The sequence below is a fragment of the Notamacropus eugenii genome, chromosome 2 (assembly GCF_028372415.1).
Source record: "Notamacropus eugenii isolate mMacEug1 chromosome 2, mMacEug1.pri_v2, whole genome shotgun sequence".
In the NCBI taxonomy this organism is placed as follows: Eukaryota; Metazoa; Chordata; class Mammalia; order Diprotodontia; family Macropodidae; genus Notamacropus; species Notamacropus eugenii.
The window spans coordinates 405,613,001-405,638,854 of record NC_092873.1 but is presented as its reverse complement, the minus strand read 5'-3'; the positions used below and the strand labels follow the sequence as shown (position 1 = coordinate 405,638,854).

At 36.5% G+C, this 25,854-nt stretch overlaps 1 protein-coding gene across 3 annotated transcripts in view; it reads right to left on the bottom strand.

The window, feature by feature from the left end:
• CATSPERE (catsper channel auxiliary subunit epsilon) overlaps positions 1-25,854 on the bottom strand; it is a 212,718-nt gene that overhangs the window by 151,192 nt on the left and 35,672 nt on the right. For all 3 annotated transcript variants that reach the window (XM_072647630.1, XM_072647632.1, XM_072647631.1), the window contains 3 exons: positions 21,548-21,621; positions 12,213-12,282; positions 9,487-9,560 (listed from right to left, as the gene is read on the bottom strand). In XM_072647630.1, coding sequence (XP_072503731.1) covers positions 9,487-9,560; positions 12,213-12,282; positions 21,548-21,621 — 218 coding nt within the window. The remainder of the gene's footprint in view (positions 1-9,486; positions 9,561-12,212; positions 12,283-21,547; positions 21,622-25,854) is intronic.

The window sequence follows — 25,854 nt, the reverse complement described above, 5'->3', positions numbered from 1 at the left end:
AGAGGTTGGAATAAAATCTGTTATGCTTCAATTCAATGTACAAAAAAGCAGGGAAGACAATTATGGTTTCAGACACGGATACTGCAAAAACAGATAATTAAAAATGACTAAGAGGGAAACCACATTTGGCTGAAAGGTAATAGACAGTGAACTGAATTTCAGTACTTAAGATACACATGCAAAAGCAAAGCTTTTAAGTATTTAAAAGAAAAGCTAAATGAATTACAAAGAGAATATGACAACAAAACCATAATGGGGGGAGAGGAGTCCTGTTATCTCAAGGTAAATCTAAATAAATAAAAATAAAGAAAGAAATTAAGGACTTGAATAGAGTTTTAGACCTCTGGTAATTATTGAATGGAAATAGAAAGGAGTATACGTTTCCCATCTTCCCATGGAAACATAAAAACCGTGCAAAAGCAGAATCCAGCCAGCTCTTCTTTAATTAAGTGGGTCATTCTACAGAACTCTCATTTCTCTCATGGGTTCTGCAGGGCCCTGTCCCTTCTGTAGCTCTACAGAGCCACCACCAAAGTGATTTTAATGCCTGGGGCCCCCTCAGCTGGAGTGGTTTCATTGCCAGGAGTGAAGGACCCCTGGCATGGGGCTTCACTGGTGCCACTGCTGCAGCCCCTGCCACTGCCTGCTGCCAGGATAGGCTAGAGCCTAGGCCAGTGAAGATCTTGATGCCAACCCACTGGGGGTCAAATTTGCATAATTAAAATCTATGTAAAGTGAGAACTGTATATATCATTTTATATATGTATATACATGTAAATATACATTATATCTCCTTTACTCATCACAATAAAATAAAATTATATTAAATAAAGGGCCACTGAAAAATATTAAAAGTCAATTGGAGGGACTTCTGGGTCATGTGAACAACAGGATGGTGAACTAGACACTTTCCCTGATACCTACAACCTGTCAGCCATCCCCTGAATAGAAATTATGTGCCAAAGATAAAGCAACTACAACTGTTTCCATGGTTTAAGACAGTAAGAATGGAAAATAATGTAAACAAACAGATAAACCTAAACCCAGGAGCTGACACTCACTGACCTACTTTTACTCAACACCTCTCTCTCACCTCACATACTACTGTCATTGTGAGAAGATACACTAGCAGGCCCAAGGACCACAGATTTCTATCAAAACCCATCCCTATATCCTGGTACCTCCTCCTCCTTTCAGAGACCCTGAGTTCAGACTGTAGAGTTTTCTTGGGACTCAGCAGCCAGTTTGGCCACAGGCCCTAAGGAGCAAAAGTCTTCCAGGGGCTACGGTCTGAAAGCACCAATACTTTAAAGCTCTGAACTACTGGTGACTCTGAACAGCTGGTGCTGATGCAAGGAGTCTCTGAGGTGCCATTGAGAGACCAAAAAACTAAGAAATAGAGAGAGTGAAACAGGCGACCAAGACAGGATGTAATGGTAATTTAAGGTTAATGGCAAGTGGAGGAAGAGTTAAAGAACATAATGGCAATGGAGGGTGGGGAGGAAGACTGAAAGTATTAAAGATTCCTGGAAGAGGAAATCTCAAAAACCTTGAACATAAGCAAATAAATCAACATGAAAAATTACCAACAAAAAAATGTGGTCTCCTGATCTAGCAAACAAGTATGGCATCAATGAATACTACAAAAAGAAAAATGAAAATTGTGAGAATTTTTGTCCTATGCACCAAAAATAATGAGCAGAATTGAAAAACTGGAATCTTCAATGGAAAGCCTCACCAAAGAAACAAACAACAGATTGGGAGTTGCAAATATATAGAAGTGAAAGACAATCTAGAAGAAAAGAAGTAAAAAAACCAAGAACATTAAAAGAAAATATGCTCATTATGCAAACATAACATACTGATCTTGATGACAGGAACTGTAGAGACAATTTAAGGATCCCCAAAGTACACAAAAGATTTGTATAGATTCATTCTTAAAGAACTAATCCAATATAATATAATCCAATATAATAAAAGTGACAATACTACCAAAATTAATTAAACTTTTAATGCTATACCAATCAAATAGCCAAGAGGATACTTCACAAAACTTCATAAAATAATAACAAAATTTCATTTGGAGAAACAAAAGAATATCCAGAGAAATGATGAAAAGAAGTAAGGATGAAGGAGAAATAGACCTCAAACTATATGAAAAAGCAACAGTCATCAAAATAATCTGTTTGGTTAAAAAAAAAGATCAGTGAAACAGGCTAGATAAGGAAGATTCAGAAACAATAGAAATCAATAACCCAGTGTTTGCTAAAATAGAAAACATGTTACTTAGGGAAAAACACCCTATTTGACAAAAACTTCTGGGAAAACTGAAAAGTAGTTTGGCAAAAATTAGCTTAGACCAGCATCATCGTATCATACTACAGTACATTCTGAATGAGCACATGAAAGTTCATACTGTAAAAAAATTATACAATGTATCATGTACTTCTTGTAACTATGAGTAAAAGATATATTCTTAACCAAATAAGAGATATCAATATTAATATAAGTGTTTGTGTGTATATATACACATATTTTGCTGTTGTTGTTCAGTCATCATGTCTGGCTCTTCATGAACTGATTTGGTGTTTTCTTGACAAAGATACTGGAGTAGTTTGCCATTTCCTTCCTTCAGCTCATTTTAAAGATGTGGAAATTGAGGCAAACAGGGTTAAGTGACTTGCCCAGAGTCACACAGTTCCTCAGTGCCTGAGGCCAGATTTGAACTTGGGAAGATGAGTCTTCCTAACTTCAGGCTCAGCACTCTATCTACTGAACCACATAGATGACCTTAAACACACGTGCACGCGCGCACACACGCGTACACACATACACACACACACAAAATATATATGCGTGTGTAATTTTGTGTTGAATCTGTTCTGGTCTATTCCATTCATCTCTTTATATATTACATGTATATGTGTATTGAGGAAATCAAAATAATTCTGTATCACTTAACAACTGATTCTATTCTGTAATTGACCTGTTCCTTATTTTGTGAAGTCCCATTTCTCAGCTCTGGAGTTAAGCTCAAGAATGTGGTCTTTCCTAGTCTGAATTGATTTAAAGGCATGTTTTAAAGGGGAATGTTGTCATCACTCATGCAGGAAGCCCCTGGGACATCTGCTTGTTGTCTGTAAATTCTAAGTAGCTTGGCCTAGAGCCCTCCCCAAAGAACAATTCTTAGGTCCTTGTCTCTCTTTTCGCAGTTGGGGAAGGTTTGATCCCCGCTTGGAGGAGATTAAATCTGGTGGTTCTGGCCTCCTAGCCAAGATTACAATTAGTCCCATAAAACAATTCACATTACTTAACTGTCAGAAAGGGGTGTGACTAGCCTTGAATGCCATCTCATATTCCCTAGCTGTAATCATTTGTAATGTTCCCCAAATATCCAGGCTGACCTTCCCCCTCTCCCCTTCCTGTGTGTCAATAAAAAGGGTCTGCCCCTCCTCATAGGGTTATCTGGCTTTACTGAGGTTTCCAGAGTGACCCACTTTGTTAACAGTTGTGTGTGCCACTGTTAATAAACTGATTTTGCCCAGAGAATGTACCTTAGTTTACCTTTATTAAATTTTACTCACCACAGTTTTGGAGGTCCCACTGAGATTGGGGGAGGGATCCTGATTCCCCAGATTCCCTTAGCAGAACCCTGTCTTTAAGGCCCTGGTGAAATTTTTCACCTGAAGGGAGGGTTTCTTTTAGAAATCTGTGGTTGTAAACTGACTTTCCCCTAAAGTCGGAATCTTCTCTGGGCAAGGAGTTAAGTGCCCTGTTGGGTACAATTTTGTCTGCACTTGTTTTGGCGTATGTTTTGTGTTCAGTGTGCTAATTTGGAAATAGCTGGCAATACATAGCCAATTTTTTTATCTCAAAGAAGGACCCCAAATTGAGGATTGATGTTAATCAAAAGCATGAAAACATTTTTCTTTTTTTGTATTTGTGCAAATCAAGTAGTTTTCCTCCCATGGCCAGATCAACTTCTGTGGTATAACAAAGCCTCTCCAGACACCTAGTGACCAAACTGAGAATAGCAATACGCTGGGTTTTTTTTTTTAGATGTGAGTTTCATCAGTGGTATTTAGTATTTGCTATATGACAATATCCCTTTAATTTGTTTAAAGAGAGAGACAGTCTCCAAGTTTGACTCTAATAGTGTCCTCTATTAACCCATAAACTGATTCCCCAGAAAAAGATTGAACCTATTGGCAGCTGCACCTATGCTGGAAGAGTGAACTCAGTTGTAGAAATCAAGGATCAATAGGGGAAGCCTACATCTTTCCGGCAAGTTTCACTTATGCCCAAAGCACTGATGTTTCTGAATAACTCATAGGTTTTTCCTTGTGCAAGTGACTGTTAAAAACAGAAAACAAATAAATTAATAAATTTGGGAAAAAAAGAAACTGATATTCATGATCTGTAGTTCTAGCTCTGCTGCTGCTGAAATTTGCCAGGAATATAACCATCACCTATAACTGAAGCTTCTCCAAAAAGGCCATAAAGTCTCTAAATCTAAAGTCACAAGTGGAAGATTTGAGAGTTATCCTGACTCCTAGGTCACATGCTGTTTATCCTAAATGCATTTAGGCTATCCAGTAACTCACTTTACCCTCCACTAAGTGGCAGCTGAGGGCCATCTTTGGAGCAACTGGATACTGTAGACAATGGATACCTTCGTTCAGCGACATTAACCTTGATGCTCTAAAAACTATATTCCAGAAACCTTTGCAGCTAGATCAACAGCTTTTAACTCTGTTGGAGTTCAAAAGGACCCTGTATTGGGACTCCCTGTAAGTCCTTCACTCTTTTCATATTGGGGTGGGGGGTTGGTTTCTGGTATACTAACTTCAGCATTAAGTCCCGATAACTTATTATTCTGATCAGCTTCATGTTGAGTGAATGATCCATGTACTTAGTTAAAGGAATGATACATGTGATTGACTAAAGTGATTGGTAATCCCTGAAAAATTGCCTTTCTCTTTATGAATGCAGATGTAAGAACCTGTGCTAGCAGGCCCTCCTGTGTATGTTGGGGTGCTTATTGATACAGCTGTCATGCCATAAGAGTATTTATTGCTAAATTACTCCTGAAGGAGATTGTCTTTCACTTAAGACCCACCAGCCTGAGATGTCTCTGACAAGGGCACTGTAGTAGATCCATTCTATCTTATCCCAAATCTATTGTTTTCTAGCAATGACTCCACAATTCCACACATTATGCCACCCCCAATATCTCAGGTCAAGTTGAGAGTATGAATAAGAAACTTAAAATAACAGTTGGCAAATTGTGTACTGAGTCTCATCTAAAATGGCCTGGTGTTCTCCTCCTAGCATTGTTCTATTAGTGCAGCAGGACAATAGGAGAAATTACATATATCTCCTTTTGAAATGCTTTTTCGACAGCCCCTCTGCCCTCCCCACTATCCAAGAGAAACCTTTCCCCTTAGTGTATGCATCATTACTAGGAGGAAATACATCTGTTGCTTCCTATATACAATAATTACAAACCAGGTTGTGTGAACTCCATGACACAGGAGCAGTAGCCCAGACTAGACCTTTGGACTTTTCCCTCTGTGATTTACAACCAGGAGACAGGGTCTACATCAGAAACTTCTAGTGAATTAGTGTGACATAAGCTGCTTGTGGAGGTATTGTATTCAGGCAAGGCTCATAAGATTTTATCAGGCTTACTGACTACATGTTGTAAAATTTGAAAATACTAAAGTTTGAGAACCTAAAACTAAGAAAAGAGGATTCCTTCTTCTAATCCTTGTCAAAGGCAGGATGGGGTGGGATTTACAAGTTTACTATATAAAAGAGTGATTTTTCTTTTGAGATATATTGAAATATATATACATATATACATTATGAAAATGTATAGGATGCTTTAAAGTTGTAGTTTTAATTCATTAACATGAGTCAGCTGTCAGGTATTTGCTATATGTCTGAAGCCATGAAATGTGGTTAGCTTTAATTTTTAAGTAAGGGATAAATGTGCCAGCCCTGGAGTCAGGAAGACTATCTTCTTGCATCCAAATCTGGCTTCAGACACTTAGCTGTGTGACCCTGGGCAAGTCACTTAACCCTGTTTGACTTAGTTTCCTCATCTGTAAAATGAGCTGGAGAAGGAAATGGCAAATCATTCCAATATCCTTGCCAAGAAAACCCCAAATGGAGTCACAAGGATTCAGACATGACTAAAATGACTGACCAAAAAGGATAAATACCATATAATTGTCAGAGAAACATAAGAAAACTAATAACATTCAAGCCCTAATATGTGATTAGTGAAATTTTGTTACTGGTAAAAAATCTTCAGGTTATAATATTGTTTTGATTACAAGGATGGTTGTCTAAATTGTCATGAAACCAATAAGAGAAAATGGCATGTATTGCAGTCTGAGAACTGCTACAGGTGGCTGTCTGTCCTTGGGAACATGGCCTAAGATGGCATCTTCTTGACTCAATATCCCTACTGTGCTACTTCCTTTCTTGGCAGAAAATTTTCCCATCTGGTTAACCATGAGCCTGGCTTTTGATACTCTTTGAATAATGTGGAACTTTACTACATGATTAGCTGTCAGATATGACTAGTGCCTAGAATCAAACAGAGTTAAGGTGATTTCCCCTCTATTATGGTACAGGTCATGTTTGTCTATGTCCTCTAGGGAAAAGAGTCTTGAAAGTGTTATAACTATGTTTCTCCCTTTCTGTTCGTAGCAGAACTCTATGATCAGGAAAGGTGGGCAGTAGAAGTTTTGTAAATATGTTGCTAAATCTCCTAATTAGTAGCTTGATATTGGAACATCTCTGAATTACTCTGAGTTGCAAATATGAAAATCTTATAATTTTAATCTGCATTTGTGTCCAACTTATAACATAGGGATGATACCCTCCTCAGGGAGGAGTTAGGCAAAGATATAACATAAAAGTTTTCTAAATAAATGGAATAGTAAATTTTGAGAAAGCAACAGGAGTAGGATAAATACATATGCATATACCTAGAATTTAGTTCTATTCTGTCCTATTTCTAGGATAGGTACTATAAGAATGAATATATTGTATCTTGTTTTGCTTCCTCAAGTGTTCTTGAAAAATAGTAAAACTCCTAGGCTGATGGGAGCTTGTGATAAGATAAGCATGCATAACCTGTTTTGCAAGGATGATGGTTGAGAACATCTTGGTTTCAGAGGGGAATTAGAACGGTGGAGGCAAGAGGGGGAAATAAACAGCTTGGACCCTAGAGATCATGTCCTGGTCACAAGTACCCTCACTACCATGCCTGTGTAATTTGCTTAAGGAGGGAATGTAGGGAAATAAACCCTGAGAAATTTGAACTAACCCTAACTCTAGAATAGAACTATGTAACCTCACTCCTGCTTCTGATCACTGTGGGTGTTCTTAGTGAGTACCATGCCCGCTTCCTCTGAAGAAGCTAATAAACATCTTCCTCTGGCCACTCTATTTCTGAGTTCTTTCAGTGAAGATGGTTCTATCATGTGGGTGTTCCAGAGAGCACACTACCAGGGAAGAAATGGGCAGCAGAAGCTCGTCCAGGGATAACTCCTTGATCTTGCCTGGGAAGTCCTGTGATCCCCAAACCATGTTTCACACACACACACACACACACACACACACACACACACACACACACACACACATATAATTGACTTCCAAATGTTTCTAATGGGAAATTCAGGCTTTGAGAATGTTTTGGTAATAAATTCTCAACACTGGATTAAGGATTTTACATGTAAAATTGCACTGATAATTTTAAAGAAAGTTAAATTATTTCTCCATTTTAAAGTATTTGATCATTTTAAGAGAGAGAAAAAGGGTTCATTTGATATGTTAGACTATCATGAATTATTTTGAAAAGATTCTTATGTCAGGTACAGGATTTAGGTAAGGCAGAAACAGAAAGTAACATATAAAAGTTGGAATTCTCTAAAGTTTCATGGCAATTGTGGGTTCCTAATTTGATGTTCTTATAGTTCTTTTGTTAAAAGGGTCAGAACCATGAGGCTCAAACTGGTTTTTACCACATGAACTAGTTACTAGAAAATCACATTTAAGAGACTGTGTGAAAATGTATTTAGTCTTCTTACTGGAGATGTTAATAGAATTATCTAGGAATGTCTACAAGTAATTAGGAAGGACAGAAGAAGAGTCCCGTTCAGAGCAGTCCTGAAAATGAGGCCTATTCCAGAAAGTCCAAGAGGAGATATTTCCAAAGACTAGACAACTGCATGAGACATCGGGAAGCCAAGAAAGAATGTGATGATTAAATGGACATTGAGAGTGAATTACTGGGATACAAAAGGACTTGATCTCATTTAATATTGATGATCACCATTGTATTGCTTTAACCTTTTGTTTCTTGGTGTTCATATTTCCTGAAATTTCTTCCTTTCCTTGTCTCCCCTCTCAAAATGAGTCCACTGTGAGCTCTCTAAGTAGTTTGATCTGTAGCCTGACTTAATTTACCTGTACAATCTATTTAACAAGGTTTGTATATCATCATTATTGTTCTTGGACTCTGTTTTAGCTGGTGTCCTAAGCTATGCAAAATGATGCTTTCCTTGGGTCTTTTCTTGGTACGTAATGTTGATGGTGAGCATGAGCACATTAAAAACCTTATAAATTTGGCTTATACATAAGTGATCTATCTGAGGGGAGTGGACTGGCCCCTCCTCTCATGAATCAAAGGTGGGAGGGGGAGAATTGAGAGAATTGTGGAAACTGAGAGAACCACACCAACTCCATCTTGTAACTCAATTCTGGGTCTCCCTTTTCTATTTCTGTCTTGTGAGAAAACTATTCAGTGATGGGAATTGTGAGAAAACTTTATTGCATTGTTTGAACCTAGACCTACATGGCTGGGAAGCTGGACCACCTCTACCAGTTGCTTAGAGATCCTTAATTAAAGACCTAGGTTATGCTGATCAGAAATCTAGTCAGATCCAAAGATTAATGCAAGGAGTTTTCTCACAATTATACATCTTAAGCAACCTTTATGTCTTATTTGAAAACTGGTCAATCAGTTGTTTTTAGCCTCCCTACTCAGAAAGCTCCTAATTTTTCCTCCAATTAGAAATCAGATGACCTAAGTCTTATATCCTGGATATATTCTGTTAATTGTTTTCTTTTAATGCTTAAAAATTTGTCTCTCCCAGTATTTTGACTCCAGTGTTGAGCCAAGGAAGCCTGACCCCAGTTTGTTATATAATTCACATGTATTTCTTAATAAAGCACTCCGAACCTTGAACATTGATTTCCACAGTTATTTCAGATTTCACCTATCACAGCAGTGACAGGAAGTTAGTTTAGGAAGCAAAAATGAGTGATCCACATATGGAGTATAAAAAAATGGACTTGAATACATAAAAGTATTAGTGAGATCAAATGAGATAATGCAAATGAAATGCTTTGCAAACTTCAAAGTGCTATATCAATGTTACTTATAAAGGTTTTAAATTTTTTTACCTTGCTAGGAAATACCACAAAAAGCAATCAGTAGAACGATCCACAAATAAATGGCGTTCCTCTGCATTTGGTGGCTAGAAAGAAATAAAGGAAAGATGGGATTGATTCATGCTCTGAGCTAATTTTAAAATAAAAACAATATTAGGAATTTAATCTTAATTCCTATTTTTGAATGAATAATGTAAGTAATAGAAAACCTAATTCAAAATAATCAAAATAGTCACAGACAAATTCTAAAATGTAATCAAGAAATTATACCATTTACTACAGCTTTTTAATCACTGGCAAGAAAGGTAATCTCTTCATCAACAATCAATACAAAATAGTTTGATGTTCACCATTGTCCTCTTTTCCATAAGACACTGTGGAACAAAGTTGTGAAGGAACTGGAAAGAAGGAGGGAAAAAGAGAAGAGAACCTCAAAAAGTGAGAGGAAGAAAGGAAGTTGCAATCTCTTTGGAATCTAGTTCTTTCTGTTACATTTAATAAGCCATGTGACCTGAAACAAGTACTCTTTAAGGTTCTGTTGCCTCATTTGTCAAATGAAAGGGCTGAATTAAGTGACCTCTAAAGACCCTATTAGCTCCAGTATCGTATAATTTCAAGTTAGCCTTCCTGACTCTAGGCCAAAAAACTAAGAGGCTGCCATGGAATCAAAGAGAAGATGCAAGGGAAGCATGCGTATAAAGTTTTTAATACTTCCAAATGGAACATTAGAACAAAACCAAACAAAACATATTTTAAGAAATACTTATTTTATATAATAACAATAATAAAAATAAATCCAGCATTTGAATGCTGTAATATACTTCTGATGATATCATGGTGGTAATGTAGTGTCATGCTGGTAAGCAGGATGGTGGGGCTGTCAGTTACTCACTGTTAACTCATCCCCACCTCTGTGTATTCTAGTACAAGCCTCCCATCAGGCATTCATTTCCATTATCTGGATTTTGGCTATTGTCAAGGAGAATGGAAAGATAGTACTACCTACTATTATGATGTTAAATGCATTTTCTTGTCAGAGTTAGCTCTTTGGAAGTTAGCTCAAGATCTTTGGAAATTAACTTAAGATGTTGAGCTTTAAGGAAGTGTCTTTGAATATTGTTTCTGGAGTTGTATTTTTGTCTATGTGTGCTGTTTTTCTAGGTCATGCTTCAATTCTTCAGTAGTTGTGTGATTTAATCAGTGTGGGCATTCCCTCCATTCATGTGGATCCCAAACCATTTGCACCTCTTCCTGTGCGATTCTTTCTTGCTCATGTTCTTGCATAGATCCTCTATAATCTCTACAAGGCCTTTGTCAGTTTTTTTTCTTAGCCATAAAGACAAATATCTTTTCTAATGTAATTTAATGAAAGAAATTAGTGCCTTTGGAATTTAATCAAATTCTGATGACAAACTTGGCAAGGCAGCAAAGAATTCTATATATGCCACCTCTCTTTTCATGGGATGGATTCTTATGTAATTGTGGTGCATGTGCATGTGTGCGTATGTGTGTGTGTGTATGTGTTTGCATGTTCACTGGATGAATGAACTTCTTATCCATGGATACATGGATAATATGTATTTGACATGGAAAAAAAATTCACAATGAACAAAGGATCAAAGCATTCCTATAGTACTACATTGTCTTCATTAGACAAACTGGAAGTTGGAAGGTGAAGAGAACCATGGGTAAGGGAGGGAGTGATAACAGAAACCAATAATTCTTTCAATCTTTGGCAATAGTACATTAGACATTGATGAGTCACCAGTGCTGGGATCAAAAAAGAAAAATTCAAAACCCTTCATCTCTATTATCTAAATACTAAGCAAACAAAGAAACAAAAAGAAAACAATACTTGCACCTACCTGGCTTATTTCTTAGTCCTTTAGCTGCTCACCCATCTACTGAAAATAAAGGTTGCTAACTGCAGATGGGAAAAAATTCTCAGTGCTAACTAGGTACATATGGTTGGGTACCTGAAATTAGATATATGTTCCAGTGGCTGCTTTTGTCTTTACTGTGTTTGTGAGTAGAACCTCAAAGCAAAAATAGGTCGAAGGAATGCGGGAAAAGGAAAAAGGGAAATTGCAAACAGGATTATGTGCCAAGAGCTTGTTTTCCTTTTCCCCTTTCATTTAAGTATTTAGAAGTCTATATCAGGAAAACAGGTGAAATTTCCATTATCACCCTCAAAAAAAATATTTTAGGATTTAATAGGGGCCCAGCAATATGCTAAGTGCTGGAGATACAAATAGCAAAACAAGACAGCCTTTGCAATCAAGGAACTCACATTCAAAGCAGGGAGAACATCACATACTGAATGATTAAGCTGCAGAGCTAAATCATTTTGGTCTACTACTACATATCACTGTGGTGCCAAGGTAGCAAACCCCACCCCCCCACAAAAAACCACAACTCAGTCTTTGTGTATTAATGAAATTGACTTTGCTACCACCATGAGAGCCTATTAATTTTTATCTGATTTAAAAATATTTGAAGTAACTAAAATATCAAAGTACAAAAAATATACAATCTCACAAATAGGTTTTAAATTCTTAGCATGTGACTATAAAGTAATGTAAGTTCCCATATGCAACAAGCCTCATTTCTTCATAGCCAAAATACAGCCTACAGCTAACACTAAAAAACTGTGGTTCTTCAGAAAGAAGACATTATAAGATTTAACAAGTAGAAATGGTTTCTCAAGATTTTAAAAATCACTGTTAAAGTCAACTTACCTTATTTTTAATTTTGGGTTTTATGGAATGAATACCTTGACTTGTACAGAACATTTCTGTATATGGTGCACTAAAATAAAAAGAAAATTTACAATCTGTTAAACACTTTCCTTAAGTTTTAATATGAACATCTAGTATTTATTGTAAATAAATAAGTGGACTTGGCTAGGTGATTTCTAGGTCCCCCCTTTCAGCTCTAAATCGAAGAGCTACTGGTTTTTAATTTTTTTTATTATGAACTTTACACATTGCAACAAAAAAAATGAACATTTCCATATACATAAAAAAGGTTTGCACATGAAAATGAGAATCTCTACTACTATAACATGAGCTTTGTTTTGCTTTTTAAAAATTTAAGAAATAATGGAAGAAAGGGGAAATACACATAATTTAACCAAGTCAGAGATGAAAATCTCTACTCTGAACATAAGGAGGAAGAATATGCTACCCTATTATTATGATTTTATTAATAATTTCAGTAAGTTCCATAAATAGCAGAAAAGGACTATATGAACAAGACCATTTCACCTTTGGGCTAAAAGAAATTTTTGTTGTAACTAAATCAGGTCATTTGGAAGGCAGCTTTAAAAGCTCCCCAAAAGATTTTATGAAGAAATTTTCCTGATATTGCGTTTTGATGACATGTGAATCTCTTCCTCTCACCTAGCCCATTATGACTTCTTTAAAATGTAGCCTTGTAGTTTTCTAAGTGTAGGATTTTTAAAAACTCAGCATTTAGTCTCAGCTTGACTTAGTTTACCTATAGAGTCTGTTTAACTGGGTTTGTTTCCTTAGAGGATGTATGAGATTATGAGTCTGCTTAACTAAATTTGTTCAGCTTTCATGACATTATTTTCCTTGACAAATATTTATAATCATTGTAAAAACTTTTCTCCCGGTTCTGTTCATTTCATTCTGCTTTAGTTCATACAAGACTTTCTACGTTCATCTAGGTTTCATCAATCCTTATGTTCATATACCACATATAATTTGTTTAACCATTTCTTAATTGTTGAGTACTCACTTCATTTCTGGTTGTTTGCTAAAAACAAGAAAGTGATGCTATAAGTATTTTTGTACTTATAGGTTCTTTCCTTTTTTGATTGATGTCTTTGGAAAATAAGGTTACAATGCTATTTCTGGGTCAAAATATTGCATGCACAATTCAGTGACTTTTTGGATATAGTTCCAAACTGCTTTCCAGAAAAACTTACAGCTCTAAGTAACAGTTTATTATTGTGGCTGTCCTAACACACCCCTTCTAATAATTATAATTTTCCTTTTTGTTTTTGATAATCTGATGAAAATGAATAGAACCTCAGAGCCCTTCTGATTTGCATATCTTATTATTGATTTGGAATATTTTTTCATTTGTCTGCTGATAGCTTGTCTTTCTTCTTTTGAAAACTGCCATTTCATATCCTTTGAAGATGTATCTCGTGGGTAATGGTGGCTCTTAAATATGCATGTCAACATCCCATATATTCTTTATATCAGACCTTTAAAAGAGAAATTTGCTAAAAGTGTTTTTCCCCAGCTAATTATTCCCTTGCTAATTACAAATGTGCTGCTTTGGTTTGTACAAAATCTTTAAAATTTGATGTAATCAAAATTTTCTGCATTATCTTCTGTGATCCTTTCTCTCCTTTTCCTGGTCAATAACTCTTCCTTCATTGATAGAGAATCAGGGAAAGACAAAGACAAAAGACAAAAACTAAGTTCTTGATGGGGTGGAGATTGTGCACAGGGAAGACTAGTAGCTCCAAGAAGCTATAAGTGGCTGCACACTGGTAAAAAATTTTGGCAGACAGGCTAAACCAGACTGAGAGTAACTGAGGGATCTCAAACTTATCAGTGAGTTGTGGGGGTTGTCTACCCCAAACATGTGAAGACATCCCCTGGTGGAATGGCTGGATGAGAACAATGTGTTTTAATGGCCACAAAGGCAGATGAAGCAGGCTCTGTGGAGCACTTAGAGCTTGCTTAAACATCAAAGACGCCAAGGTCATCCACTGCATCTTGAGCCATCACCAGTCATCTTGATTCTGTTCTACCACTAGATTGTGATGACTCTGGAAGAGATGACTTTATGCAACTCCGTCTCACTTAAATCCAATTTACACATGAATCAAAAGATATCACCCATTCCATTTTACTTTTTTGTCTATCTCAAAATCATGTGGTGATAGGCAAGTGAAGAAACAGTAGGTACAGATACACTGGGAGCTGTAGTCACAACCTTGCACGCAGGCAGCCCAGGTCATAGGATAATCTCCCTGGAAGCAGCATTGTGATTAGGCAGTCCCCTGGGTGTCTGCACAGACTCTTAAGGATCGCATTGCTCACCTCCTGGTGTGAGGAAGGGGCCAGAAAAGGTGCCTTAAAAATTGTCTGCTTACCCAACCGTGGCCTGATTACTATAGCAGGCAGGATCCCACCCTGTGGTTGAAACATATCAAAAAATATCAAAACTTCTACAAATATGATTCCACTCACAATCAGTACATGGAATGTGTGCACAATTATTGACAACACAAAATCTAGCAGAGCCGAAAAACCAACAGCTCTTGTTGGGAAAGCACTTTGCTGAGTGGCCACAGTGAGGAGGAATGCTGTGAAGCTGGTGTAGGCTTTGCAATCAAAACTAATCTGGTCAACAAACTCCTAGGATTACCAAAAGAAATGAATGACAGACCCATAACAATACAAATGCCACTTGCAGGAAAATGTCATGCTACCATCATCAGTACCTATGCTTCTATCATGATGAACCCTAATGAAGCTAAAGAAAAAATTTGTAAAGACCTGGAGACCTTTATCATCAATGTGCCAAAAGAGGACAAGCTTTTAATTCTGGGAGACTTTAATGCTAGAGCAGGCTCAGACTACCAGGCCTGGTAGGGAGTCCTAGGAAGGAATGGAGTTGAAAACAGCAACAGCAATGGTCACTTACTACTGAAGACTTGTGAATCTCATGTCCTTCTCATCACCAATACTGTCTTCCATTTACTTAAAAACAGTAAAACTTTACGGAAGTTGCTAAATGAAAAATCATCCATCATCCATCTCTACAAAGACAACATTTAATTCTATCAAAAGTAAAGTACAAGTGAAGCTTAAAGAGATGCAGGATTCTTGGTTCAGTAAGAAGGCAGAGGAAATTCACTTTTATGCTCATAATAACAATCTAAAGCACTTTTATGATGCCCTGAAAGCTATTTATGGGCCAAAGACCTATGGTGCATCTTAACTACTCAATGCTGATGGAGGCACATTGATTAGTGATAAGAATATGATCATAGAGAGATGGGCTGAACACTTCCATAGTGTTCTTAACAGACCATCATCAATCAGTGCTGAAACCACTGACTGTTTACCTCAGGCTGAAGTCAGTCCCTCCCTAGCTGAAGTTCCAACTGAAGAAGAGGTTTTGAGGGCCATTAGGCTCCTTTCATGTGGCAAAGTACTTGGTGCTGTTTCTATTCCAGCTGAGATTTACAAGGTTGGGGGGGAGGGTCCACTGCTCATCCAAAAGCTGACTGAAATTTTCCAAGTTATGTAGCAAGAGGAGGTTATACTCCAGGAGTTCAAGAACATCTCCATTGTCCATCTCTATAAAGGTAAAGGAAACAGATTGTCCTGAGACAATCACAAGGGGAAATCTCTCTTTGTCATTGCCGAAAAGATTTTTGCCAGAGTCCTCCTTAATAGATTGATGCTTCATCTGGAAAATGGTCATCTACCTGAGAGCCAGTGTGGCTTCGGAAAGGATTGAGGAACAACTGATATGGCATTTGCTACCTGACAACTTCCAGAGAAATTCCAGGAGCAGGAGAAATGTCAATATTTGTAGATCTGACCAAATCCTTTGATCCAGTCACTTGTCAGGGTTTATGGAAAATTATGTCAAAAGTTGGTTGCCCAGAGTTTGTCAGTATTGTAGATCAATTTTATGATGGAATGCTTGCTTGGGTTCTGGATAATAGACAATGCTCATGTGCTTTCCCAGTCACCAATGGACTGAAACAAGGCTGTGTGCTTGATTCCATGTTTTTTAGCATGATGTTTACAACCATGGTGTCCAATACTTTGAGTGAGAATGAACATGGCATCGGGTCAGTTACTACACTAATGGTAATTTTTTCAACTTGAAAAGACTACAAGCCAAGACCAAAGGGGAGGAAGTATTGGTGCATAATTTTTTGTTCACAGAGGCTACTCAATGTGGCCTCTGAAGCTGAGATGCAACAAAGTATGGATCAATTCTCTGCTGCTTGTACTAATTTTGGCCTTACAATTAACAACAGAAAAACACAGGTACTCCATCAGCCAGCATTATATCACTTATATGTGGAACCACTGATTACAGCAAATGGAGAAGTTTTGAATACAGTGGATTAAATTCACTTAACTTCTCAGTATACTTTTCAGGGATGTATACATTGATAATGAAATTGAAACATGCATTGCCAGAGCCAGCTCAGTGTTTGGGAGACTCCAAAGGAAAGTGTGACAGAGAAGAGGTATTAGACTGACTACCAAACTGAAGATCTCCAGAGCTATTGTGCTGACCTCATTGTTGTATGCCTGTGAAACCTGGACAGTATACCAGCAGGAAACAGGAAACAGAATTGCTTCCATTTGAATTGTCTTAGGAAGATTCAGAAGATCACCTGGCAGGATAAGGTACCAGACACTGAGGTCCTTTCTCTATCTAAACTGCCAAGCATTCAAACTCTGCTACAAAGAGGGCAACTACAGTGAGCTGGTTACATTGTTTGAATACCAAATGTATGCTTGCTAAAAGACTATTTTATGGAGAACTAACACAGGGCAAACACTCACATGGTGGGCAGAAGAAGAGATACAAGGACATTCTCAAGATCTCACTTAAGAACTTTGGAATTGATTGTGTGATATAAGAACAACTGGCGCAGAACCACTCAGCATGGCATGCCCTCTTCCAAGAAGGTACTACACTTTGTGAGCAAGCAGAATTGAAAGAGCTCAAAAGAAAGGTGAGATGTGCAAATCTAAAGAACTCATTCCAAATGCTCACATGGATTATTTGTGCCTCACCTGTGGTAGATTATTCTGAGTTTGTATTTGTCTGATCAGCCTTTATCACCAAGGCAATATTCACAACACTGGTGGTGACTATGAATATGCCAGTGTAATTCTCAATCAAAAAATATAAAAGACTCTCTATATAGAAGGCAGAAGAAAAACATTTGTCTAGATGCCAGAAATTCAAATCCCAGAATCAGAAAGCAAAATCTGTCATGGTGACCAAGTTGTTAATAAACATGATCACTGCAGGGAGCAAAGCCATTCCCAAGCTTCCCCCACCTTCCCCCCACCCAGGACCTTTTTACAAGCAAAGGACTCATGAGCCCGAGCCTTGCTGTGCCTGCCTGCCTGTGTCCTCTCTCCTCTGACCCAACCATGCTCACTCACTTCCTCCTGGTTCTGCTTCACCATTCCTGCTCTGCCTGTTCAGCAAGCTCTTCCCACCACATGTGACATAGGTTCCCAAGTGTTTTATACAAATCATATGGGCCATTTAAATTACTATTACATTCAGGCCCAAGATCTTTCATATTCATTACATAGGCCCATATGATTTGTTTGAAGGGTGGAGCAGAACCAGGAAGAAGTGAGTGAGCATGCTCAAGTCAGAGGAGAGAGGACACAGGCAGCTATGGCAAGGCTCAGGCTCATGAGTGTTATATACAGGTGGGCTTACTATCACAGGTTCTTAGATCTACATTCATAAAAGGAAAGGCAAGATATGAACAGGCAGTTTTCAGAGGAGGAAATTAAAGCTATATATAGTCATATGAAAAAATGCTCTAAATCACTATTGGTTAGAGAGATGCAAATCAAAACAACTCTGAGGTACCACATCACACCTATCAGATTGGCTAACATGACAAAACAGGAAGATGATAAATGTTGGAGAAGATGTGGGACAGTTGGAACACTAATTCATTGTTGGTGGAGCTGTGAGCTGATCCGACCATTCTGGAGAGCAATTTGGAACTATGCCCAAAGGGCTACAAAAATGTGCATACCCTTTGACCCAGCAATATCTTTTCTAGGGCTATATTCCAAAGAGATCATAAAAATGGGAAAGGGTCCCACATGTACAGAAATATTCATAGCAGCTCTCTTTGTGGTGGCCAAGAACTGGACGCCCATCAATTAAGGAATGGCTGAACAAGTTGTGGTATATGACTGTAATGAAATACTGTTGTGCTGTAGGAAGTGATGAACAGGAAGACTTCAGAGAGGCCTAGAAGGATTTATATGAACTGATGCTGGGTGAAAGGAGCAGAACCAGGAGAACTTTGTACACAGTAATAACCAGAGTATGCAAGGAATTTTTCTGGTAGACTTAGCCCTTCACAGCAGTGCAAGGACCTAAAACTTTCCCAAAGGACTCTCTAGGCAATATGACGTACATTCAGAGAAAGAACTATAGAACTGGAGAGCAAATAGAAGCAGAGTATTTTATCCTGTGTTGTGTTTTGTTTTGTTTTGGTTTTTTTCATGGTTTCTCCAATTCATTTTAATTCTTCTATGCAACATGACTAATGTGAAAATGTGCTAAATAAGAATGCATTTCTTTATTCAAAAGAAATAAAAGGAAAGATAAATTTTGAGGAGTTAAAAATCATTTTAATCAAGCACATGTATCTTTCCTTTAATCAAGCACATATATCTTTCAGCTAATTCAGGGGAGTCAGCACCCTGAACTTCAAAGAAAATGCAGAGAAATTAAAAGCTAACAGACATGGCTTCCTCTGCCTGAATTCAACAGACAGTTCCAACTGTCTGACCATAGTTACCAGAATGGGAAGCACGACATCGGAGTTCTCAAAGCCAAGGGGCTCCTTAGCAGCTTCCCAGAGTCCTCATCTGGCCAAACAAACATTTCCAGTCAGTAAGCCCCAAAATAAAATCCACACCTCAGAGTCTCTAGGCCTGACAATAGGTGGGAAAGATCCTTCTTAATCACATTGAAATAGAGGCATTATATTTCTTGATTATACTAGAACAAAAACAGCAGAAGATCCTATTTTACTCGCCATTACACAGACACTGCCAGATGCATTGTAACTTGAATCTAACACAGTGGTGTCATTTTGGTCCTCTTCAAGAACAAAGTACCAACCATTTATGATATGTATTCATTTGGAGCTTATTTTGGTATCCAATGTAAGGTATTCATCTAAACCTAATTTCTGCCAGACTGCTAAATTTCTCAGTAGTTTTTCTTGAACTTGAACTTCAAGTTGAACTAGAACTTGACTCTAATAGTTATAATACTTTAGCTAATAATGAGCACAGTGCTGCTATGTTAACTTATTTCTGAGTCTTATGCTTCTGAATATGTTTGACTGGTCAACTTTTCTATTAATTAATCAGTACCTGTGTATTTTAAATTCAGTACAGCTAGACCTCCAGTATAGCATAGTCTGAGATCTGGTACTGCTAGACTTCCATTATATCTACTTTCAATTATTATTTTCCATCAGATTCTTGACATTTTATTCAACTAGATATATAGTATTATTATTTTGATAGTTCTATAAGGTAACACTTTGATCATTTGACTGGCATAATACCAAGTCTGCAAATTAATTTGGATAGTATTATTATTTTTGTTATATTGTCATAGCCAACCATAAGCAATTAATATTTTATCAATTACTAAGGCCTGTTTTCATATCTATGAAGAGTGTTTTGTGGCTATATTTGTATCATTCCTCTATTTCAGTAGGTGAAATTCCAGATTCTTATATAAAATATTATTTTTTCTCTCTTTCTTCCACCTAAGTTTTGTTGGTAATATACAAGAAAGCTGATGTTTGTGAGGATTTACTTCAGATTGTGCTACTTCGATGAAGCTATTATTTAATTATTTCTTCTTATTTTCTCTTTGGCTTTTTAATGTCATCTTGAAAAAGTCATCATTTTGATGCTTCTTTGCCTACGCTAATTCTCTCCATTTCTTTTTATTGTCTTGTTACTATAACAAGAATTTCTAGAACTGTAAAAAATAATAGTGGTGACAAGGGACATTCTTGCTTTACCCTTGATCTTACTGAAAAGACCATATATTTGAACAGCCCATGTATTCCTACTCTTTTGAATGTTTTTTTTTTTAACATAAACGGGCACATTTTTCCCAAAAGTTCTCTTCTCCATCTTGATATAATCATGTTATTTTTATGGTTATTATTATTAATATGGTTTTCTATGTTGATAGGCTTCTTAATATTAAACCAATCCTACATTCCTGATATAAATACAACTTGGTCATAATGTAGAATTTTTTTAATAAGCTAACATAATTTTGATAGTACTTTATTCAATATTTTTGTGCTAATATTAGAGATATTATTCTGTAGTTTCCTCTTTATCTGGTTTATCTCTCCCTAGTTTAGGTATCAGGGCCATATCTGTCTTGATGTAGTTTGGTAGGATATTTTCTTTCCCTATATTTGCATGCAATTTATATAACATTATAATTAATTGTTCTTTGAATGTTTGATAGAATCCACTAGTTAATTCATTTGGTTATGGAATATTTTTTTTCCTTTGGAAGTTGCCATGTTTTGTTTAATTTCTTTTTCTGAGATTGGGTAATTTAAACTTAAATTCATTATTTTTTATTCTTTTAATCTGATTTTTAAAAATATTTTGTAAATAATCATTCATTTCATTTATAGTTGTATTGGCATAAGAGGGCAAAAAGAAGTTTCCAATAATTTCTTTTATTTCTTCTACATTTGTTGTGAATTCTACTTTTTCATTTTTTCTGTCAGATTGTTTTTCTTTTTCTTTTTAAAGTCAGTTTAGCTGGTAATTTATTTTATTAATTTTTTCCTTTTAAAAACCACCTCTTAATTTTATTAATTTAGTAGTTCTGTTGTTTTCAATTTTATTTTTTCTCTGGTTTTTCACAGTTTCTATTTTTTTATTTTGATGAGGTTTTTATTTGTTGATTTTCTAATTTTTTTAGTTGCATGGCCAATTCATTGATTTGTTCTTTATATCATTTGTTGATGAAATTGCTTTAGACATATTATCTCATTTGATCTTTATAACATCTCCTGTATAATTGGGGTTGAATCTCTGCCTATATCAATCACCAGTAATTTCATTCCTATTTTAAAAGTAATCTTTGTATCACAGTTCTCCAAAGTTGCCTTCAAATCTTGGCAGCCCCACCACAAAATAAATCTGAATGTGCATTAAATGAAATTATATGCAACATACATGTGTATAGATATACATAACCATTTTTTATTATTAAAAAATCTTACCTTTTGTTTTTAACGGGACAAATACTTGGGGTAACCCATTCTATAAAATCATTTCCATCATATTCTAAATAGATCTAAAGAAATATAAAAGAAAAAGTAATGTTTATAACATAATTTTAAAGACTGTACTTATTTATTATTAAGACTCTAAATCCAGGTTAGTCTTTTCCTTTTCTCCCTCTTAGATGTCTTATAAAAGCTTGGTATAGAAAACTGGTGCTCAGGTGAGAGTTTGGTGGATGAGATATTAATTCTAGAGCCATCAGCATAACAGTAGCATTTGAAGAAGTGAGGATGCATGGTCCCGCTAAGAATTTAATTATAGAGTGAGTAGAGCAGAGGGCCCATGACTGATGCCTGGGGAATACCCATACTTAGGGAGTAAGAAGAAGGATCCCAGTGTGCAAACATGATAGAGAAGAAACAGTCAGGAAGCTGGTAGAATATCCAGGTTAGTGGGGTATTGTGAAATCAAAGGAAATAGAATTTGAAGAAAGAAATGGGTGACAAACAGTGTTCAGTAAAGCAGAGGTTGAGGAATATGAAGACTGAAAAAAAACTACTGAATTTGTCTAGGAAGGGGATCATTGGTGACTTTAGAACTATTTCGTTGTGGGGGTAGGGAATCCACTTTGTTTACTCTGCGAGAACAGAGACAAAGGAAAAACTGGATTGTGATTGAACCCATTCTCCTACAGGCATAGCAGAGTCATGAGAGGCACAGCAGACAAGCCTATGATGCCACTAGCAAATTATCCATAGCTCTCCAGAAAAAAAATAATTACATTTCTGTACCATGTCACCTTCCTAATCTGATAGCCATAGCATGTAACCTGAAACTGTACCTCTGGTGCTCTATTTTCTACCATCAGCATGACTGAATCATCTTGTAACTCATCACAGAATTTTGTTAGTCTCATTATCCACACAGAATATGTCCTTCTATAAGAACAAATTATGGTTTCTACCTCTGGGTTTCTTTTCCCTTTATTCATCTTTATTCATACCTCCATTTCCTTACCTGTAAAGTGAGGAGGTTGGATTCAGTGGCCTGAGTCTTTCAACTCTAAATCTATGATCCTATGATATAATATCTCAAACCCTAGTATTTAACACTGAACTCATTATTTGTCTAGTCCCTTATCTGCCCCTATCCAAAACTGGCTAATCTAACTAATTTTCTCTATTCCATCCATGATATATTCACCCCTTTGGATCCCTAGATGGTTATGCAAAATATTTGAAGTGATCTTTGTATACTCTGTGAGAATGAGAAATATCCTCATCTTTCTCCATCTTAACCAAACCAAGTTACATGGATTCTTCTGTTTTGAATTTTTTCTTGGATCTGTCCTTTCTTCTTCATTCCCACTGTGAACACCCTTAGTCTAGACCCTCATTACTCTCTGAAGTCCTATGATAGCTTCATCATTGGTCCCTTTACACAGATTTTTTTTCCCCCAATCTATATTATATATCCTTCCATGAGTCCTGCATCAGACTTCATGGATGAGAATGAATATGAAGAAGTAACTTGTAATTTTAGTTAATTATGACAATTTAAAAAATTTGATTGTAGTACTATGGCACCTATGTATAAAATGATATCATGAAGTATAAAGATGTGATTAATGTTGTTGAGTTTGAAACAAAGATGTTATTTTACTTTTCTATGAGAGGCAGTGTAGTTTTCATAATTTTATTCCTTCCTGTTTTTCCAGGCTACTCTACTCCCCTTCATTTTCCATTGCAACATAGCTGACTTGCTTGATCCTGTCACTGAATAGAACACTCCATCTTCTGTTTCTAAGTATTTTCATTTGCTGTGTCCCATACCTGGAATGCTCTGTTTTTAATATCTACCTCTGAATTTCCCTGATTTCCTTCAAGACTCAGCTCAAATTTTACCTTCTTCAGGAAGCTTTCCCAGTCCCCCTAGCTATGAGTAAATTTACCTTCTGATAACCTTTCATCTACTGTGTATATATATTTTTGTTTGGTTTGGTTTTGGTGGGCAGCTCTGCCTTATTTATTTTTTTAAAATGTAGATAATATTTTATTTCCCCCCTTACATGTCAAGAAAATTTTTGTTACTCATTTTCACATTTTTACAAGATTTTGAGTTCCAAATTTTTCTCCCTCTCTGCCTCCCCTCCCCTCTTCTGAAAATGGTAGGCAATTTGATATAGTTTGTACATGTGCTATCATGTAAAAATATTTCCATATTAGCCACAGTTGTGAAAGAAGAAACAAATGAAAAGGAAAAAAAAACACAAGAAAGAATAAAGTAAGTGAAAAAAATGTTTCTATATGCATCCAGAGTCCATTAGTTCTTTCTCTGGATGTGGATAGCATTTTCCAAGATGAGTCCTTTTATACTTGTCTTGGATCATTGTGTTGCTGAGAAGAGTTGAGTCATTCATAGCTGATCATCACACAATGTTTTCCTGGTTCTGGTTCTGTTCATTTCACTTTGCATCAATTAGTAATCAAGTTAGCATCAGGCTTTTCTAAAATCATTATTTCTTATTGCACAATAGTATTCAATTATATTTATATGCCGTAGCTTGTTCAGCCATTTCCCAACTGCTGGGCATCCCCTCAATTTACAACATTTTGCCAATGTAAAAAGGGCTACTATAAATATTTTTGCACATGTAGGTTCTTCTCTCTTTTTTATGATCTCTTTGGGATACTACTAGTGGTATTTCTGGATCAAAGGATATGCACAGTTTGGTTTTCCTTTGGGCACAGTTCTAAATAGCTCTACAGAATAGTTGAATCAGTTCACAACTCCAACAACAGAGCATTAGTATTCCAATATTCCCACATCTTCTCCAGCACTTATCAATTTTCTTTTCTGTCGCATTAGCCAATCTGATAGCTGTGAGGTGGTTCTCAGAGTTGTTTTAATTTGCATTTTTCTAATCAAAAGTGATTTAGAGCACTTCTTCATATGCCTATAGATAGCTTTGATTTCTTATGAACAATCTGAAAATTGTCTATTCATAGCCTTTGATCATTTATCAATTGAAGTATGGCTTTTATTCTTGAAATTTGACTCAGTTTTCTATCTATTTGAGAAATGAGACCTTTATCAGAGACACTTGTTGTAAGGATTGTTTCCCATCTTTCTGCTTTCCTTCTAATCTTGATTGCACTGGTTTTGTTTGTACAAAAGCTTTTAAATTTAATATAGTCAAAATTATCCATTTTATATTTGTAATGCTCTCTGTTTGGTCATGAATTTTTCCCCTTCTCATAGATATGTCAGGTAGACTATTCCTTGGTCTTTTAATTTGCTTATCGTGTCAGCCTTTAGGTCTCAATTATTCCATAAAGGTTTGTCATTTGCAACTTTTCTAATATTCCATTTACCTCCTTAGTTTCTTGCATATTTTTTGGTTGAACTTATTGAGTTCTAAGAAGGGACAGTTGAGATCCCCCACTAGTATAGTTTTTCTGTCTATTTCTTCCTCTGATTCACTTAACTTCTCCTTTAAGACTTTGGATGCTATACCACTTGGTACATATATGTTTAATATTGATATTGCTTCATTAGCAGGATGTAGTTTCCTTTTTTATCTCTTTTAAGTCTATTTTTACTTTTACTCTGTCTGAGATCAGGATTGATATCCCCCCCCCCTTTTTTTTACTTCAGCTGAAGCATAATAAATCCTGCTCCAGCCTCTTATCTTTACTCTGTGTGTGTCTCTTTCCTTCAAGTGTGTTTCTTTTAAAAAATATATATTATAGGATTCTGGTGTTTGAACCACCCTGCTATCCACTTCTGTTTTATGGGAGAGTTCATCCCACTCATATTACAGTTATGATTACTACTTGTGTATCTCCCTCTTTTCTATTCTTCCTTCTGTCTGTCTTCTCTCTCCTTTCATCCATTGCTTTCTCACCAGTATTTTGCTTTTGTCTACCACCTCCTCAATCTGCCCTCCTTTCTATCAGTCCCCCCTTTCCCTGATTTCCTCTCCTCCGACTTCCCTATCTGATAAGGTAAAATTTCTATATTCAACTGATTGTGTGTATTATTTCCTCTTTGAGTGAATAATGATGAGATAAGGTTTAAGTGATGCTTGTCACCCACCCTCCTATCTTCGCCTCCACTGTAAAAGGTCTTTCACACCTCTTCAGGTGAAGGTGTTTATCCCATTCTAATTTTCTCTTCCTTCTGTATGCATTGTGTTCCTCTTTCTCATTCCTCAGTTTTTTTATGCCATTTCATCAAATTCAACTTATTCCTGTTCTCTGTGTGTGTGTATGTGTGTGTGTGTGTATATGTGTGTATGTAT